Source organism: Lissotriton helveticus, chromosome 4_1 (genome assembly GCF_964261635.1).
Source record: "Lissotriton helveticus chromosome 4_1, aLisHel1.1, whole genome shotgun sequence".
Classification (NCBI taxonomy): Eukaryota; Metazoa; Chordata; class Amphibia; order Caudata; family Salamandridae; genus Lissotriton; species Lissotriton helveticus.
In genome coordinates, this window is record NC_136063.1 from 941,174,847 (window position 1) to 941,196,190 (window position 21,344).

The 21,344-nt window shown below is 46.8% G+C and overlaps 1 protein-coding gene across 1 annotated transcript in view; it reads left to right on the forward strand.

Annotated features, from left to right (window-relative positions):
* The first annotated feature begins 16,499 nt into the window (after window positions 1–16,499).
* The window catches only part of LOC144828094 (1,25-dihydroxyvitamin D(3) 24-hydroxylase, mitochondrial-like), a 160,881-nt gene continuing 156,036 nt past the window's right edge, over window positions 16,500–21,344 (forward strand). Inside the window, exons 1-2 of the mRNA XM_078686224.1 lie at window positions 16,500–16,857; window positions 18,521–18,699. Of these exons, the coding sequence (XP_078542350.1) occupies window positions 16,500–16,857; window positions 18,521–18,699 (537 nt within the window). The remainder of the gene's footprint in view (window positions 16,858–18,520; window positions 18,700–21,344) is intronic.

The following is a 21,344-nucleotide window of genomic DNA, read 5'->3' on the forward strand; positions in this document are numbered from 1 at the left end:
CGTTGTGTGTGGTCTACGGCCCAAATAATGATGATCCCACCATCATGGACAAAATTAATATGGAACTTCTTGAGTGAGAGGGAGAGCGTTTGATATTTGGCGATTTCAATTGCATCATGAATTACGATCTCGATACTACCAGACGTGGGGCATTTAGGAGGATGCGCAAAACACGTGCTGCTATCAGGGAAATAGAGCGAATCCATAACATCAAGGATGCATGGAGGGTATTATACCCTGATGTTGCTGGCTACACATATTATTCGGCTGCGCATAAATTATGCTCCCGTATAGATATGGCCTGGGCATCAGATATTATTCTGGAAACAAGCAATATGGAGATCTGCCCGCGGGTCACTTCAGATCACAACCCCATTATTCTCTCTTTCAAGACAATAACAAAGACATTAAATCACCGCTCTTTTTCATTTCCAAGATATCTATTTCTTAATGCAGACTTTATGATAAAACTGAAGACTCATATTAAAGACTTTTTACAAGTTAACCATGGATCAGCCATACATAACATGGTATGGGATTTCCGCAAAGCCAGTATTAGGGGCTTTACACAGTAATATATTTTTAGAGAAAATTTTGAGAATAAAAAGAAGACAGCTGATACTATAGCAAAAATACTATATGTAGAGGACCAACTGGCAGCTGCATTTTTACAAGGGTCTAGCTCAGCAGAAGAACTCGGCTGTACTCTAATTGATCTTAAGACCGCTTTAAAACAAACACTGAGAGAAAAGAGTTTAATTAAACTGCATAAATATCGCTTCTCTCAATATGAGGGTGGGGAAACTATAGGGAAAGTGTTAGCTTATAAGTTAGCAGAAAATCAAGCTAAAACGCTGGTTAGGACTATTAAAGGCCACGATAATGTGATATATAACAGTCCTCCTCAAATTTTGGATCAGTTTGGTAGATATTATAAAAATTTATACACCCCTGAATACTGTCCAGAAACTGGTGATATCAACCTATATCTAAAAACTAATCTAGTGAATCGTATTAGCAAGGATCAACTGGATATGCTGAATAAAGATATCACTTTAGCAGAGATCAGACTGGCAGTCTCTTCTCTACCTTCGGGTAAAGCATCGGGAGAAGACTCGATTCCAGTCGAACTTTATAAACACTGTATTGAGGAAGTAGCCCTTATACTTAGCCAGGTGATCGGACTTACGGGACAAGGGGGTAAGGCCCCAGAGTCTTAGACTATTACACAAATTATATTTTTTTTAAAGAAGGGTAAAGCGGCGGACGAGTGTGGGTCGTACCGACCAATCTCATTAATAAACACTGACGCAAAGATATTTGCTAAAATATTAGCAAATCGACTAGCTCCAATAATATCCACTCTGGTATCTTCACAGCAGCATAGCTTTGTACCAGGCAGGGACACTACAACTCATATAAATACAGCTTTGCTGCCTTTGATGTTGCCAGGGTTAGGTCCACCCCACTCGGTATGATACTACTAGATGCTGAGAAAACATTTGATCGTGTGGGGTGGGACTATCTCTGGGCTGTTTTGAACAGGATTGGCATTAAGGGTGTTGGAGGGTTTCAATGTCCTGAGGTGGCTTGACCATCCCCACCATGCCCAATCAACCAGGAGTAGCACATACACCCCCCCCCCCGCCCCCCGGAATCCCTGTGTATAGGCCTAGGTACTGCCTCAAGGTACTCTTTACGATATACTCTACTAGGCCCGTTGCTCATGAAAATAACTGCAGGGAAAATATATTTCTTTTTCGGCACAACACAGCGATACAGCTTAAGCTACCACAAAACCACAGAAACTTTCCACAGTTACAAGTACAGGTGCACCCACACAAACGGGGCCCAGCTGCTACGCCCTTGACATTTCACACGTAGTGTTCGCTTCATTTTTTACATATGCAAAAGTTCCAAGCCTCGCAGATGAGACCGCAGCAGCGCCCTGTGATGGCAACGCCTGCCTTTAAGTTTCCGGTCTCACATGTATTTTTTAGAGACAGGCCTTGACATTTGTTCCAAGCCTCGTAGATGAGACCGCAGCAGTGCCCTGTGAAGGCAACGCCTGCCGTCAAGTTCCGGTCTCACATGTATTTTTGGAGACAGGTACGCCTCGTATATCCTTTGTTTATGTTTTGCGGTCAGGCACAATAGACCACCCGCCCAAACTCTTGACACCCTGGCCTGCCACTTCAAGGTTCTCAGAACCTTAGCGCCGACACTGTAGGCGTGTGGTCATGCTGTAGGCGTGCGGTCAAGCACCTGCGCCATTACCTACGTCAGTGCGGTCTGACCATTTTTTTTAGCAGAATAGGTATAACAGGCCCGACACTGCCCAGAGCTCAGGACACTTCGACGAGTGCTCTGCACAGCGTCGTCCTCCCGGCCGGTGATTCTTATCTGACTTGGGACATCACGACTATCTCTCAGGTTGTAACTCCCAATCCAGATAACCTTTTACATTTTAGCTCTCTCTCTCTCTGACTAGTTGCAGTATTCTCATCTACACCCATTTCCTTGCATCTTTAAGGCCTCTTAGAATATAGATATATACATGTATATTAAATGTCTATTTTTACTTTAGAATGGTTTGCCTCTAGGCACTAGAATTTCATTGTGTATTAGTACCTTTTTGATTCTTTAACTAGTTCTAATTGCGCCATTTTTCCCAATTGTTCATCATTTACGCCAGTTTTATTCAAGTCTGTTTTGCAACCTTTTCAGTATTATAGAGATAAGAATGTGGCTTTTATCCTGACGGAGTGAAGTCAGGCTTCTTAATGGCTTTTGCTTAGATAGAGAAATGATATGCATTTATTGACGTGTTTTAACTTAGCAAATAAATTGCCACTTCAACATGACTCTTCGGTGTCTCACATCTTTCTTCCTTGGTTCTCAGTGAAGCGGTACTTTGGCAGCTCCCGACCACAGGTGACAGCTAATCAAAGGGCTTCAATCTCCCTTTGTCAGGTGGCAACCACGAAGTCCTCCTGCCACGACTGCTCGTGCCTGCGGTGGATCTGGAGTTCCCCGGCGGATTGTCCCGGAGAGTCCTGTCTCCTCTACTGACCACCGTGGGGTAAGTCAAGGATACATTTTCTTTTCCTTGAGTTGCCCTTGGTGTCTGATTGTGAGGTGGGGTCTCCGGGGCCTTTCTGGCCGGCTCCCGACTCGCTGTAGGCAGTCTGTCTGGCCAGGATGAGCCCTCTCTTCCTTTCTCTGGGTACTAGGTTGGCTGCTTCTAGGTTTTGTGGTTCATACTGGGTTTGTAGGTAGTGAGTTTGTAGTATTTTCTCTATGGCTTAGTCTGGAGGTGCGTCCTAAGGGTACCCCCAGGTGGGGTTTGAGTCCCCTGGTCTGTGTGGGAGAAGGGGTTCGAGTCCACCTTCTGGTCTGTAGGGGTTTGATTCCCCTGGTCTGTGTGGGAGAAGGGGTTCGAGTCCACCTTCTGGTCTGTAGGGGTTTGATTCCCCTGGTCTGTGTGGGAGAAGGGGTTCGAGTCCACCTTCTGGTCTGTAGGGGTTTGAGTCCCCTGGTCTGTATGGGAGAAGGGGTTCGAGTCCACCTTCTGGTTTGTATGGGAGGAGGGATTCGAGTCCCCTGCCCCCCCTGGTTTGTAGGAGAGGTGGTGGCTTTCCTCTCTCTGGTGCATGGGCGCTAAGGCCTTTACTAAGGCCTTTTCTTTCTATTGTGGGTTATGGTCCCATAGTTCGTTCACTGATGTGTGTTTCCACTGCGTTGTATTACGGGGTTTCAATGCCCTCCACACTTCGTTTGCTGTGCCCTTGGATCTCGTCCCTTTGACATCTTCTCCTGTTTTCATCTCCTCCTTCATGGACATCATCTTGCAAGGACTGGGTGTGACCCCATCCTATACGTTACCTTTTCTTCTATCGTTTCATATTCATTCTCTTTTTCTTTCTCTTTCCCCTTCTGGGTGTCGCTTCTCTTTTTTTTCACTACATTCTTCGCAGTCCCCAGGAGAGGAAGTACTTGTGGTCTAGTTCAGAGTCCTCCCTCCCTATCCCCCGAGGCCTCGCTGGCACAGCTGCGCCGTCACACGAGGTGCCGCTGCCTGCCACGAGAGGAGGAACTTGTGGTCTACTTCAGCGTCCCCCCTCCCTCTCCCCCGAGGCCTCGCTGCCACTCGACCGACAGCCCTTTTGCTTCATTCTCTTGCCCACGTCTTGCCCCCGTCCACCCCCCTGCTGCTACCTTGATACACTACTGAGAAATGCTGCTACCTTGTACACTACTGAGACATGCTGCTACCCTTTTTCCTGTGCCCACCTTTTTCCTCCTGTGTCTTACATTCCTGGTCGCGCCTCTCCCAGGGGTTGATCTAAGATTCCTTCCACAGTGTGCTGCCCATTCCCTGGGTTTTCTTTTTTAGTGAGATTTAATATCTAGGTCTTCTTTTTTTTTAGTGAGATTTAATATCTAGGTCTGTCTACCGTACTTTGAATTTTTTACAGATGCATCCTCTGTATTGTGTTATTATTTATTTGACACTAATATGTCCTGTTTGATATGTGTTTTTCGTGTGCCTTGTTCCCTTGTCTGCTGCCTTGCTATATTGCCTGTTGTGCTTCTGTCTGGGCTCTTGTGCATTCTATTAACACAGTGCATATTTGCCTTCACCGGATTTGCCCTGGCCCCACACCCCTCCCCTGCCTCATGGTGATCCCTGCTTCTGCACGCATCCCTTGAGCGCCTGGCCTGCCATTTCCCTGGTGCCCGGGTTGCATCCTGGTGTTCCCTCTCCACTTACTGCATCCCTGCTAGGTAGGCCTGGTGTCTGGGTTGCATCCTGGTGTTCCCTCTCCACTTACTGCATCCCTGCTAGGTAGGCCTGGTGTCTGGGTTGCATCCTGGTGTTCCCTCTCCACTTACTGCAGCCCTGCTAGGTAGGCCTGGTGTCTGGGTTGCATCCTGGTGTTCCCTCTCCACTTACTGCAGCCCTGCTAGGTAGGCCTGGTGTCCGGGTTGCATCCTGGTGTTCCCTCTCCACTTACTGCAGCCCTGCTAGGTAGGCCTGGTGTCCGGGTTGCATCCTGGTGTTCCCTCTCCACTTACTGCAGCCCTGCTAGGTAGGTACCGACTCTCTTTGTTCCGTTTGTCTACCAGTTGCCCAGGCAACTGCTAGCCAAAAGGGAAGGGTAAGAAAGACTCCATCCCCACCCCTCGCAATACACGATCACGCATCCCGTACCTCGTAGACCCCACCGCGCCCCACACCCGGGATGTCAAACACCCCCCCGCATATTGTCAATTGCACCATCCATTTTGTGTATGACACTCCTTCTGCTGTCCATAATACCACTATTAGCGAATTAACGCCCCTTACTGACGAGATCCGAGATATCCTAGCCAACGCCTGGGAAGTCCTGGGGGTCACTTTCACGCCCTATACTCAACTCCGCATATCTGCACTTTCCTTGACCGACAGATACAACACCCTCCCACATATATCTCTCACCCCACCATCTACTGACACCACCTGCCCCCACCTACTTACGCCTGACAGTACACCTAGCTCTCCCACCTTATCTATTCCCCGATCTGAGTCTCTTGAATCCCTAGGTGACCCCCACCAGTCTGCTTCCTCCTCCCCTATCCTTGTCACCGACGAGGAATCTTCATTGGATTCCACCCACTCCACCCAGTCAGTGTCTTCATCCGCAGCAGCCTCATACTCCCCCACATACCCCGATGCTCCACGTTCTCCCACACCCACTGACTCCGACTCCTATTTTTTTCACCCACATTCACAAGACCACCCAACACCCCTCTTGAGAGCACTACTGCACGACTGGTCACCAGACTCTGCAGACTACGCATCCCCGCGCGCCCTTGCCAGCCGACCTCATTGCTCTGATTCACGAAGGGTATGAACGAAAACTCTAATAGGCAAAACCCACCCCAACTCACGATATATTTACTCAACAACAACGTCGTGGGTCTCTCTGACGGTCACCCCTCATGCTTTATTTACGTAACACCCTTAACAAGTGCTGTTCTGATCACAATTTTGCAGACATTGGGCATTGACTACAGTCGTACCCGTCAAATAAGGCTCTCAATAGCACCGGCATTCTCACACCCCCGCACATCCCGAACGGGGACTTCAAAGCACAACGAAGAGAGATAACAGTATCTCCTATTACACCTCCGTGCACAAACCAAGCAGATTGTATCCACATACATATCCGCCCAGTACCCCGGGGCTTAGAAAAACCCACCGCACTTACTTCCCCTTGGCCCCAAGACTTAGTGCATGGCATATATGCTAGTGTCCCTATGAATAGGATACTGAGTTCTACTGTATATAAAACAACTACTGGCTTTCACATATATTTTATTTTACAACTTGAAAGTTGGGAAGGCCCAACAATACTATCAAGTCTTTTTCCCATAAACCCGGTCCAGTCCAAAATAGCGGTCGCCTGCTTTGGCGGCCAGCTTCAGTTCCCGGGCTGACTCCTACACAGGAACACAAATTACAAGAAGATATATATGTCCGTGTCCTTGAAGGGGTAGGAGGTGAACTCGTATCAGATCTTTAGGGAGGTGTACACGGCAACACCATCCCCCATTAATAGACCATTCCTGCATTTACACGTTCAGGTATCTCATTATGGCGACGCCCCTCCAGCACGTCCTAAAGACATTCGGTGGGCAGGAAGGACGCATACTAAAACATTGTAGGGAGCTTCACAGATTGACCAAAAATTTGAATTTTTCATGGCCCTCCGAAGGGACTTTTGACAAAACTGTTCTCGACCATATGACCACCTTCCTGGACACTAGATACTCAGGCACTAAATTACAGAAAAGGAAGGCCACCCTAGATCTCTGGCGTATCTTTAAAGACAATACACAGGAACACACCGCTACTATAGCGACTGCTCCTCCGGCGCCTCCACCATACCAGGCTAGCGGCATGTACACTGCAATACAGCCCACAATAAATGCGGAATGTGACACACCAGACTTACATTGCACCACAAATAATCAACCAGCGGCGGGATACGCCCAACTCCCACCTGACCTTTGTAACCCACCAGGCCCCCTTTCATCTACTGCAGAAGCAGCACATACTCCCCCGCAAGAGTCACTCCCATTGCCACGTGACACCGACAACGGTCCACCAATACCTGCATCCACACTAGGGCCAACTGTCCCATCTGTAGCGCCTACACCACCTGCCCTCAGTGGCAGTGGCGGTGCATTCAGCGGCAACCCAACAATACACGCCACAGTGCCAGGATTGCCAGGACAAATAGATGCGCAATTCACGCTCAAACTCACTCCCACCCCCATGGCCATCCCACCACCCGGGGAAGATAACGAAGGATCCGACAATGAATCCCTCGCATCCTCAAAGGATTCACACACACCGTCCCACCACTCGTCAGCATCATCGCACCATTCACCTCACCACTCACTTTTCCTCTACCCTGATCTCAGCAGCCTCCAGAGTACAAAAACCCCACCTGTCACCCAGGAACACAGGCCAGTTTTTGGCGCAGGCACCGACAACCAACAAATAACGTTCACCACGGTCCAACAGCAGTGTAAAGATAGGGAACTGCAAGCTCCCCTCCCCCCGGCGGTTGTCCCTATCAACTATGAGCAATGGAGGGCCACAGGCGATAACAGAAGCGTAGAAAATAGTCCAGATGGAAATACCACCTTAGACCTTTTTGGTGGTTCACTAATGCCCAACACCAACGCCGATTACATGACTCACTCACTTGGACAAGTAGCATCACCCGAGGACAATAGTGTAACTCACTCGCTGCGACGCATGTCATTAAAAATTGAGAAAATGCATGAAAAACTAACTGAGACCATCAATAATGCCATCCTTACACCATCAAAAACTCAAGCAACAACAGACACACCACAGCAAAACTCAGCACCAATAGATCCCTTTAAAGAGATCGGGAGTGAAGAACTGCACCACCCCGAACGTCCTCTATGGACTGAGGGAGCAGTCACTAAAACAAAAGCGCCCGCCCGCCACAACAGCCCAGGTCCATTTCACACCACAAGGAACGCCTCCACAAAGCACTGCCGCGGTAGATCCATTTGCCCAACACCTTCCCGCACCTACAACAGACTCTCATCATACCCCCCGGGCCCGAGGGCCGACAAATCCATTCCGTCAGGAACAGGAACGTTTTGGTGGTGCAGGAGGGAGAAGGAGGACTAGGCTGACCGAGGTAGACAGACTCAGGATATTGGGAACGCACGGGTGTCCAGATGACATCGCTTACGATGTCTCGGGCTCCGCTTCCATGCGTAGCACCCGCGCAAGCAAGAGCAATGGCATGTTTCTCAGCAGACAACACGCCCCGCCGAACAATGACCTAACGCCCAACGACATAGTGATACTAGGGGAAGATTCTGATTATGCTGTCATCCCCTTCACCGACGATTTGGCTGGTTGGACAGAGTCCCTAGCACCACAAATGCTCCCTTGGCCAAGAATAGGGTCCTTTGAACCATAGCATATGGCAACAGCAGTTGAATGTATCCTACAAGGTACAGGGGATGAGGACTGGGACTATGCCTATATGCGGGCAAGTCTGAAGATTTGGCAGAAATATGCCAGACTACATGACCTCACAAGGCCAAAAGATACAGATATAGGAGTAACGCGCCAGATGCCTCTTTTATACAAAAATGCCACTGACCCCCCAGTTTATAACTGTTGGTCTTACGCAGAGAAGGAGCACGTTAAGAAGAACCTCCCACCCCTGACGGAGGGTGCAAGTAAATGGATAGTGGCCCTGGAGAAAAGCACGACAGGTCACAACATAGGGATAGGCGATATGAAAAGTTTGCTCATCTCCCTCATGGGAGGGGAAGCAGAAGAGATTTTCAAAAGCATTAGTAGAGGGTTAATAACAATGAATAACACCAAGTACGATGGAGAACAATTTGACAAAATAAGACCAGCAGTCTGGATGAAATTACGAATGAAATACCCTGATGTCCCTGACATTGGGTCTCTCATGTCACTGACAATGCAAGCTAATGAGGATCCGATCAGCTTCATTTCCAGGATGAAAGAAAAGTGGCACCAAGAGTTAGGTGACTCTTGGAACACCACTGGAGGGAATAGCCGACTTTTCTACCATATGGTCAAGAGAGGGCTGCCAGAAGATGTCCAGGAAAGATTAGATGGAGTAGTAGCCATGGAATCTAAACCATGGCCTGAGATCCAAGACCACATCATACATTTTTGCAAAAAGAAAATAGAACAGGAAAAGAGCAGACAGCTAGCCATAGAGAACGCAGCTGCCAAATTGGTTCAACAGAAACTTAATAAGAGAAAAGACACCTTAGACACTCTCATGCTGGCTGCACCTGTCAGCCAGATGACAGCAGTTACCACGTTCCCACAGGCCGCCCAGAACGCACTGGCACCTAACACACAGCCTGTCCCTCAGCAGATGCAAACACTGCCCCAGCAGCAAATACAGCCAGCCATACAATATGTGCAGTCCCCACCCCAACAAGCCGTGCAATATGTGCAAGCTCAATCACAACCTGCCGTGCAGTATGTCCAACAGCAGCCCCCAGTACAATACATACCAGCACAACCTGCCTACAACAATGACCAACAACGACAATACATCAACTACAAAAATGATACAAGTAGAAACACAGGCATGCAGGGAAGAGGCAATGGAGTAGGACAGCAGAGGGCCCCACCACAGTGTTTTTACTGTCACAAGACGGGCCATATGCAAAGAGAATGTCGATCCAGACTCCGAGACCAAGGCCAGCAATCCATGGGTCCCGCCCACCAAGCGCAACCACGCTTCCAACAGCCGCAGCAAATGTACCCACACCAACCCCAGATGCTCTATGCCTGTGCTCAAGCTGCCCCACAGCAAGACATGCAGCTAGTGCCACTCCAACCTCCCATGATTGTCCAGACCCAGCAGTCGCCCCCACAGATGCAAGCCTCCATGCAGCCTCAACCGCAGACACCAACATACCAAATGATGCCCCAAGCCCAAAATTCTTCGCCCCAAGGCGGAGTGGTGATAGCCACCAACAACCCGTTCACACAAGGCACCATCCAGCAATACCAAGCAGGAGGATACTCTCACTAGGTCAGCCCACAGACAACCCTCGTGTGCCCGGTTTTATCATGCACCATGTGCGGTGAAGACGACCCCACCGTCCTGGTCACGATAAACAATAGAACGTACAGCTTTCTCATTGACACAGGCGCTACGTACTCCTGCATTACAGGCGGGCCTTTGCCCATTTCTGATCAGACAGCGGACACACAGGGATTCTCTGGGGCAATAGCTAGGGTCCCTTTCACTAAGCCAGTACCCATACAAATAGGAGACCGTGTGCTGGAACAGCGGCTGCTCTATTCACCACACTCTCCAGTTAATCTTTTAGGGCGCGATCTCATGGCAAAGTTGAACATGACCATTCACTTCCATGACAACGGAACAATGATCTGCTCTATACCAGGCACATCTGTGGCAAGGATGATGGCACTCACCACTGACTCTTCTTTGAAGGATCAAATAAGGGCTCGCCCTGTGGATGAGCAAGCCTTCGCCACTGCAGTGCATCTCATTGTAGCCAACACCCCAGAAGTGCGCAATCGCACTGTCCTGCTCCCAAAGGAGTTTCTCTTTCGCCCACAGTCCGAACACTCCCAGACACCAGACAAAAAGATGATCCTAGGGATACAGGCTCTTGAAATAACACCTACATACGGGGCACTTCAAGCAGGTGATGACCACATGTGCACCTGGGCCTGCGTTATTTTCATTGAGCCTGGACAACTAGTGAGGAACATTTCAGATGAGCAACTCTTTGGCGATCCTGATGAGTATGCCAAAACAGAGATCATTTACATGAACGATGTACCCCTCTCAGTGACAGTGGAAAAGAGAACGCCCACTGCCATACCAAGGTATGATTCTGTGCGTGAGGCCGATTTGGCTCAAGTCCCAGCACACCTGTGGACCACTGGCCCACACGATGTGGGCCTTATCCATTCTGCCACCCCTTTTAGAATAACATTGAAACCAGGTGCAATTTTACCCAGGATTAAACAATACCCACTATCTAAGGAAGCTGAGGAGGGCATTTCCCCCACCATACAGACCTTGTTGGATCAGGGGGTCATATACCCATGCACGTCCTGTTGCAACACATGCCTTTTTCCGGTGCGTAAGGGCAAAACAAATGAATGGCGTTTGGTACACGACCTACGTTCTATTAACAACATAGTGATACCAGAATTCCCCATCGTCCCGGACCCTTCTGTCATCCTCACAAACATTCCTCCAAGTGCAAAGTACTTTTCCGTGATCGACCTGAAAAATGCGTTTTTCAGCATCCCCCTTCACCCAGACAGTCAATACCTATTGGCATTTCAATTCCGTGGGGTCCAAATGACTTATACCAGGTTGGCACAGGGGTACTGTGAGTCCCCAAGCGTTTTTAACAGAGTCGTCAAGGACGATCTATCAAATTTCCAATGTGACAGCACCTTGCTGCAATATGTTGACGACATTCTGCTCTGCAGCACCACAGAACAAGAGTGCAGAAGAGACACGTCTCCCTGCTCACTACCTTGGCTCACAGAGGCTACAAAGTGGACAAAAACAAACTACAGTACTGCCAAACGGAGGTACAGTACCTAGGCCAGGTGATATCAGCATCAGGGAGGCGAGTCACGCCAGGCAGAGTCGAGGCTATAAAAAGCACCACAGAACCCCAAACTGTAAAAGACATGCAGAAATTCCTTGGACTAGTCAATTATGTCCGTCAATGGGTCTTTGACTTCTCCACGATAACAGCTCCCTTACTGAAAGCAGTTAAAACTGCCAAAGACAAACGCAACAAGTTAGATTGGACACCTGAAATGACAGCTTCCTTCAAACTACTTAAAGATGAAATAACAAACGCACCAGTGTTAGGCACACCTGACTACACAAAAGAATTCTACTTGTTCACCCACTGCAATGGACAGGTCATGACAGCCGTACTTACACAAAAATACCCCATGGGCCATAAGCCCATTGCCTACTTCAGCGGCATGCTAGATGCAGTCATGAAAGGTCATTACCCCTGCGAACAAGCTCTTGCTGCTGCAGCGTTTGCTGTAGAGAAAAGCACCCCCATTGTTATGGGATCCCCACTGACACTGTACACTGAGCATGCAGTCTTTGCTATAATTCAGAAAGCCAAGACAACATTAACAACACAAAGAGTATCAGGCTACGAAGTGATATTGTCATTACCCTCTCTAAAAGTTGTCAAATGCCACACAGTCAACCCTGCCACGTTCTTCGCTCATCCCATTGCCACCACAGATGATGACACACATGACTGCGCCACATACTGTCCAGATGAGTCAGGAGCAGCGAAGGAGGACCCCTTGCCAGACAGCACAGTGTATTTTGTTGATGGGTCCTCCACCATTGACCAGGAAACAGGGATAAGATACACAGGAGCCGCAGTGGTTAGAGCCCAGCAGCATGAATCCTCTGATTCCCTAAACATTGTACAACAAATTGCATTGCCCCCACATTACTCAGCCCAAGCTGCTGAGCTAGTGGCACTCATTTCCGCTTTAAACTACGGGGCAGACGACCGCATTACCGTTTACTCAGACTCCGCATATGTCACAACAACAACACACTCAAGCATCTTACGCTGGAAGAGGCGTGGGTTTCTCAAATCAGATGGAACACCTGTATGCCATAAAGAATTGCTGGAGAACTTAATTGAGGCCCTCACACTTCCAACTGAGGTAGCTGTCGTCAAGTGTGCTGCACACACAAATGGACAGGACTTTGTCTCCAGGGGTAATGCTCTGGCAGACTGGGCAGCTAAAGCCGCAGCCAGAGGCCCCCCACCTGCAACTGCACCAGAGCCTCGAGACATCCCCATCCTACTTGCGCAAGCAATGGCACCAGTAGAGCAGGCAGAAGAGGCAATAGCTCCAGCAGAACAGACAAACACGCATGAAGTTAGTGTAGCTCCAACACACAGACATGAATAACGAAATTCCAGACATGAATACTACATACTGTGTTGACAACACACAACAATACGACCACATTGCCCAACTACATCTCAGAGAAATACAAGAAAGTGCACCACATCAAGAGAAAGACCTCTGGAAGAAGAGGGGAGTACAGCAGGACCCTGCTGATTTCATTTACAGGCAAACCATGTCTGGAAAGCCTGTCATGCCACAAGCCCTACTGCAGGTGGCACTGAACCAACTCCACCTTCCCGCACACGTCTCCCGAGATAACATGTCCACAACATTGCAAACAGACTGGTTCATCCCCAATGCCCACGAACTGATACAACTTTTTGTTAATAACTGCCTCATCTGCCAACAATATTCACCAAACCCAACACTCAAAACAGTCGCCTCCACCATCCCCAAACCTTCTGGCCCCTTCAAAGAACTTCACCTTGACTACGTCGATATGATTGACCGATGCCAAAACTACCGATATCTCATCGTGGTAGTATGCCCATTTTCACGCTGGATCGAAGCTGGACCATGTGTCCATTGCGATGCCAAAGCAGCAGCCACATTCCTACTCCGTGACGTCATTTCCCGGTTTGGAATTCCCGACGCCATCAGAACTGACAACGGAACACATTTTTCAAACGCCATCTTTTCCTCCCTGACCACAATGCTAGGCATCCGACACAAGCTGACATCCGCTTACCACCCCCAAAGCAATGGTATTTGCGAGCGCCTCAACGGCCTGCTCAAAAATAAAATCAGTAAAATTAGCGCCACCATTGGTAAAAAATGGCTCTACTGTCTCCCACTTGCCCTCTTCTCATTAAGAAATTCCCCAAGCTCGGATCACCACCTCACGCCCCACCAGCTCATCACAGGAAGATCCATAAATATCACTGTCCCCTCTACCAGGCCCAAAACTGATAGTGAATCATCCTCTGAGATTGTTAAAGCTGAGCTTTATGAATTTTTGTGCACACTAACCCGCGCAGCGCAGTTCCTTTCTGCCCAGGTATCCAAGAGGAAAGGAAAGGGCCCCAACGATCCTGAGCTCCCACCGATTCGCCCAGGGACCCTGATCTTCATCCGAAAGCACGTCAGGCGCTGGAAGGACCCAAAATTTGAAGGTCCATTTGCCGTTATAGATTCATCCCCAACTGCCGTCCGGATAGCAGAAAAGAAGGCATGGATCCTTCGACGGGATGTTCGGCTCGACCCTGCGTCTTCACAGCACCAGACAATGGACTGACAGAGTACAATGCCATGCCCATGGCCCCCCTGAATGAGGACAGTGGCCTTCCTTCAACTGTGGACCAGAAAGAAGAAGAAGACACTCACGTGCGGGTCCATGAACGCACCAGCTGTAAACAAAAGATATGTATATCTACTGTATTATTGTTGTGTATCATTGTTGGAGTGGCACTAGTAACATTTAATTGGTATACTCTTTTTCTTGCTATGCTTAATTGCCATGATATAAGTAGCGAAAATGCCTTAGTATCTACCGCTCCATCCATCATACCAGCGGTCACCCACCCCCGGAAGACCATGACACGAAGCAGACTAGGACCCAGATTCCTTGATAAGAGCACTAGAGATACACACACCAGCACGTACTCCGAACCACCAGCTTCCATCCCAGATAGCAGAAATTACACACGGAATGGGACAGCTAGAAGATCAGAGCTACAAACACTTCGCCAACGGCTTCCCCACCACCATAGAGCCCGCCGATTTGCTTTTGTCCCATACAAAACAAAGCCCCGTGTCCCCCGCAAGCCTATACAAAAGACAGAGCATAAGACATTCCAACATCTCGTGGAAATTCAAGAAAGTATGGGGCCCATACTAAGCATGCAGCAGTCAGTAAGAGACCACTCGGTCCACTCATCCCTAATGCACAACTCATGGTATAGGGACATGACAACAGTAGGGAAAGCAATAACAAATGACTCCTGCTATGTATGTTCATACATCCCCCATGCGGTAGGAGCTGACAGACTAATTTTTCCTAAAGAGGTTCCACCACACATAGTGATGTGCCTACTACACCTGTATCTTTGCCGCGTGGAGGGACCAGTCCAAATAGTAGGAGGGGTGGGAATATGGATTGGATTTGTGAATACAACAGAATGGGATAACAACAAAATCATATTCAAGGTTACCTCTGACAAAGCAGAAATAGAACAGATGATACGAGAGAAGTACAAAAAAAATATACCCAACATGGATCACCGAGCGCAGCTGTTCAGGCAAATGAAATACGTTTCAATCGCAACACCACTAGCAACATGCGACACACACCCACGCCTTCATGGCCACCGCCACCCGGGGGGCCTTCCCGGCCCACACTGTCAATGCCAGAACAGAACACTCCTGGAAGTACTAGCCCGAGTATATTACAAGAATGAGTGGCTCGAAACTGGCCACATATATTGCAAAGCAGCGTCCCTAGGTCCCCCTTGGACTGGCGAAACAATGTGGGAGGAAAATATTGACTGGGATGTAGAGGATAACTGTGAACAAATTTGGAATGAGGCAGCAAGCAGATACACCTGGGGTGGGGAAAGAATGTCCGAAAGTAAAAAAGCATTTAAACTAAAAAAACCCTCTCTTTGTTTCCTAGGCAATGGCTCCGTCTCTGTTGGGCGTAACACAGACTGTAATAAAACGGTCTTCAACTTCGATATGCAGTTTGGCACCTCCGCATTAATGGACTACTACTGGGCTTGTGGAGAACGCCTCTATCCCCACCTACCTCCTCAGTGGCTCGGACTATGCTCTCTGGTGACTTTGCGTGAAGTACATCTGGTCGTGCCGGCATCAAATGCCTCTCACATACTGACACACCCCATGTCAGGAGACGTGACATTCCTTCACCGCCACCGGCGAACAGCGGAGTACTTTGCAGGCGAAGCTCTTGGTAAAGTTCCAGAAGAATTCCGCCTCTTCAACGAGGCCCAACTTTTCTTTGGAGGAGCAGTCCCAATGTTCCAAACTCAGGCTAATGCTCGCTGGCTGGAAGTGACGCGCTATGAGGTCATGAAAGCCATCAACAGCACCAGAGACGGACTAAACGCCATTAGGGAAGAACTGCGCCCATTGAGACTAATGGTTCTGGAACATCGCTACTTCCTGGACATGCTGACCGCCAAAGACGGTGGTTTGTGTCACCAAATAGGGAAGTCTTGCTGCACGTTCATACCAGGAAATGACGAGGATAACGGATCCATCTCGAGGGCCATTGAGGAGCTGACGAACTTGGGAAAAGAGATGACCGACGAAGGAGGTGCCCCTGCGAACATTATTCCTACGGACTGGTTCGATTTTGGCTGGATGCCCTCATGGCTGACAGCAATCCTGAAATTAACAATGCCAATAGTTGGCATTGTGTTGCGCCTTTCAGATGGGGAGCCATTGTATTAAGAAATTCAGTACTAAGATAGTAGGGATGAATTATACTAACACAGGGACTTGCAAAGAGGCAGACTATGAAGACATGGATCGAGCACCTGGGGATGGGACTGGGATACAATTAGAGATGAGTGAGCGAGCAACATCTACCTCCCACTACAAAATACCCACGGCTCCCCCACTTCCCCCAGGTAGAAACACCCCACGTGGGGGCCCTGTATCTGTTAGATATGAACGTCTGATTAATAAGCCAGGTGGGGAATATGCCGAAATACTCAGTGAATCAGACGGAGAGTATGTCGAACTAAAGGAAGGAAAGCAGTGCGGGCTAGAGTGCTACGTTAATGACACACCCTGCCCCCCCCGTCCCAGCCAAGAGATCTCCAAGATACTCCGTAAGGAGTGTGTTCAAAGAATGAACAAGAGGAGGGGAATGTTGGAGGGTTTCAATGTCCAGAGGTGGCTTGACCATCCCCACCATGCCCAGTCAACCAGGAGTAGCACATACACACCCCCCCAGCCCCCCGGAATCCCTGTGTATAGGCCTAGGTACTGCCTCAAGGTACTCTTTACGATATACTCTACTAGGCCCGTTGCTCATGAAAATAACTGCAGGGAAAATATATTTCTTTTTCGGCACAACACAGCGATACAGCTTAAGCTACCACAAAACCACAGAAACTTTCCACAGTTACAAGTACAGGTGCACCCACACAAACGGGGCCCAGCTGCTACGCCCTTGACATTTCACACGTAGTGTTCGCTTCATTTTTTACATATGCAAAAGTTCCAAGCCTCGCAGATGAGACCGCAGCAGCGCCCTGTGATGGCAACGCCTGCCTTTAAGTTTCCGGTCTCACATGTATTTTTTAGAGACAGGCCTTGACATTTGTTCCAAGCCTCGTAGATGAGACCGCAGCAGTGCCCTGTGAAGGCAACGCCTGCCGTCAAGTTCCGGTCTTACATGTATTTTTGGAGACAGGTACGCCTCGTATATCCTTTTTTTATGTTCTGCGGTCAGGCACAATAGACCACCCGCCCAAACTCTTGACACCCTGGCCTGCCACTTCAAGGTTCTCAGAACCTTAGCGCCGACACTGTAGGCGTGTGGTCATGCTGTAGGCGTGCGGTCAAGCACCTGCGCCATTACCTACGTCAGTACGGTCTGACCATTTTTTTTAGCAGAATAGGTATAACAGGCCCGACACTCTGCCCAGAGCTCAGGACACTTCGACGAGTGCTCTGCACAGCGTCGTCCTCCCGGCCGGTGATTCTTATCTGACTTGGGACATCACGCCTATCTCTCAGGTTGTAACTCCCAATCCAGATAACCTTTTACATTTTAGCTCTCTCTCTCTCTGACTAGTTGCAGTATTCTCATCTTCACCCATTTCCTTGCATCTTTAAGGCCTCTTAGAATATAGATATATACATGTATATTAAATGTCTATTTTTACTTTAGAATGGTTTGCCTCTAGGCACTAGAATTTCATTGTGTATTAGTACCTTTTTGATTCTTTAACTAGTTCTAATTGCGCCATTTTTTCCCAATTGTTCATCATTTACGCCAGTTTTATTCAAGTCTGTTTTGCAACCTTTTCAGTATTATAGAGATAAGAATGTGGCTTTTATCCTGACGGAGTGAAGTCAGGCTTCTTAATGGCTTTTGCTTAGATAGAGAAATGATATGCATTTATTGACGTGTTTTAACTTAGCAAATAAATTGCCACTTCAACATGACTCTTCGGTGTCTCACATCTTTCTTCCTTGGTTCTCAGTGAAGCGGTACTTTGGCAGCTCGCGACCACAGGTGACAGCTAATCAAAGGGCTTTAATCTCCCTTTGTCAAGGGCCTATTTCTACAATGGATAAAGGTTCTTTATGATAACTCTCGAGCCAAAGTATGTTATGCAGGGGCACAATCGGATATATTCTCGGTCCTGCGTGGAACCTGTCAAGGGTGTCCATTATCACCTTTATTATTTGCTTTGGCTATTGAGCCTTTTTTAGTGGCATAACAAAACAATAGAAATATAATTCCTTTTTCATCTGGTTTAGATACTCTCAAGATGATGGTATACGTAGACGATATTGCGATTTATTCTACAAATATAGATGAAGCTATGACTGGGATTACTACGGAGGCTGGGAAGTTTGGCATAGTATCTGGCTACATGCTGAATACTAATAAAACTCAAATATTAATGAATTATAAACCAAAGGACTCTATCCAGGGGGTGTGTAAAAATGCCATCTATCTGGGAGTTAAAATTTCCGCGTGTCCAGAAGAGTCAGCCACACTGAATTACAAACTATTGCTAAAGGAAACAACCATTACTTTAAAAAAGTGGCATGAGTTTCCACTTAGTTTAATAGGCAGAATTAATTTAATTAAAATGAAGATTCTTCCCAAGTTTATTTATTTATTTCGGTCTATTCCGCTGCGCATTAACAATCCTTTTTTTAAGCGTCTAGATGGTATACTAAGTAGCTTCATTTGGGGGTATTAAAAAAGCACGGCGTGCAATAGAGTTACTTAAACTACCATATGTAAATGGTGGCTTGGACTTCTCTGATTTTAAAACATACTTCTGGTCAGCATTTCTAGGGCGTATCCGTAGTTTGATACACCCTGCTAAAGAACCCTTTTTTTATTATACATTTATGTTGGGAATAGAGTCTAAAATGTTCTTATATAGTATCAATGACCCGAATTATTTTAAGCGGATCAAATTCAAGATTGCACGAGATATATCATATATATGGAAGGCTATTGTCAGTAAATTTCAAATGCCGATATATCACCCAAAACTACCATTATGGGATAATCCAATTCTCCCCGGTATTTTTCATGATAGGGCAGGGAGACAATGGGCACAATGTGGGATTAAAGACTTAGGGGTTCTATATGACAACACAAGCTTTTTAACGTTTGTCAAACTTCAACTTTTGTATAATGTCACAGAGAACATGCGTTTTAAATATTATCAAATTAGAGATTACTTTCAACGTAATCTAAAACTTACTGAACTGACTGATTCTAGTATGTGGGAATGTATTTGCTTAATAAAAGATAAATCATTGATCAGTTCTGTATATAAAAAATGTAATTCTCAAAAGGAAGGTGACTGTGGGAAATTAGCTTTACGCTGGAGTCAGAAGTTGGGGTCTACTATTTCTGCTAATTTAATATGTCTCTTATTTGATACTATTAAGGAAACAGTTCATTCCACTAGCTTAAGGTTACAATCATATAGAACTATATGCTTTCTTTATTATACCCCTGCACATATTTCAAAATGGGCAGTAACTAATTTAAATAACTCAGATAATGATAGGACTAGATGCCCAAAATGTGACCTATATGCAGCAGACTTAGAGCATATGTTTTATACGTGCCCATCATTAGTACCTTATTGGGGTGGAATAGAAAGGATTATGTCTCAGAAACTTAAAAGATCTGTTTCTTTTACGGCTATAGACATTTTACTCGGTCCACAATTTTGTAACCATAATTCTAAATTATCGTTACTCACTTGGTGGAATTTTATTTGTGATGAACATAGGATTGCTACTGTTTCTTCTTCTTCTGTTTCTCAAAAAATCAAGACTGATCTTCTTTTGCTTCCCTTCACTACTTACCTTTCCTCTAATCCTCCTTTACGTTAATTCTTTCTCTTTCTCTCTAACTTTATTATTCTTTACATCATTTTGACTCTTTCTTTCCTTTCTTTCTTTCTTCTTCTTTCCTTCTCTTCCTCATTTCTCTCTCTCTTCTCTTGCTATCTTTTCCCTTCTCCTTCTTCTACTCATCACTTTATCTTATATTATATGCCTGTATGTTTTTTTTAGGATATTCATATGTCTTAATATGGCTTTTGTTTTGTATTTGAAAATCTTAATAAAAATTTCTTAAACACAAAAAAAAGAAAAATATATTTGCGTTGTTCTTTTGCCCCGTTGTGTGGTGCAGGGCGATGCAACTGAATTATTTCGTTTAGCTACTAGAACAGCAAAGATATGTTCATGTGTGTTAGGAAACCACAGCATACTCAGGTTTTTTTTTAAACTTGTCGTTCGCTGAACTTTGAGATTTGGCTTAATGACCAGAGCGGTCGACTTTGGAACTGGCAACCAGGTTTTAGTCTTAGCATCGGCTCAACATCCTGTGTTTCTGGTCACATCACTTAATCTCCCCATGCCTATCAAAACTGAATGTGTTGTTGTGTTATGTAACTGATGCTCATGTAAAGCCCTTCAGGTCGAGTTTGTGCTATACAAAAAAACTGCAAACTTGCCATGGTCGTTAACCCTTTTCTACACAGCACAGGGCGCTTAACGTGTTCACAGCACTTTATTGTATTCAGTTCCATTTTTAAATGTCCCATACTACACTTGGGAAGCTGAGGTTTATTTTTAAACACAAAGAGCTTTTTTAGTTGCAGGAAAGGTTGAGCTGCAGCGCACTCAGGTCACTGCGTGGAAATTTGTCACAGTGCCAGGAAGCACCCCTTGGCAGCACTCCAGAGCAAACCGCTCAGCAAAGAAGACAAAATGGCGCAATTAGAATACTTTTTTCTTTTTCATAAAAAGGTCAACTCCTTGTCTTTGCAAGGAAGTTGTGGCAATACATTAAAGTAGTTTCCAATTTTGATGTTGATGAAGCGCCTTTCCATGCAATGCCCCCTCTCCTTGTCCAATCCCTTGTGGAGAATGATCCAATTAATTCAACATGGGGCTCAAAGGACAACTCTGAATGATCTTAGAAATAATTGTGGGCATTATGGTGGCGCCCTGGTAAAGTGGAGAAAAAACAAAGACCATTGACATTTATTTTAATCCATCAACTTTAAAGTGAACCCTTTTTTCCCGAGTCGGCATG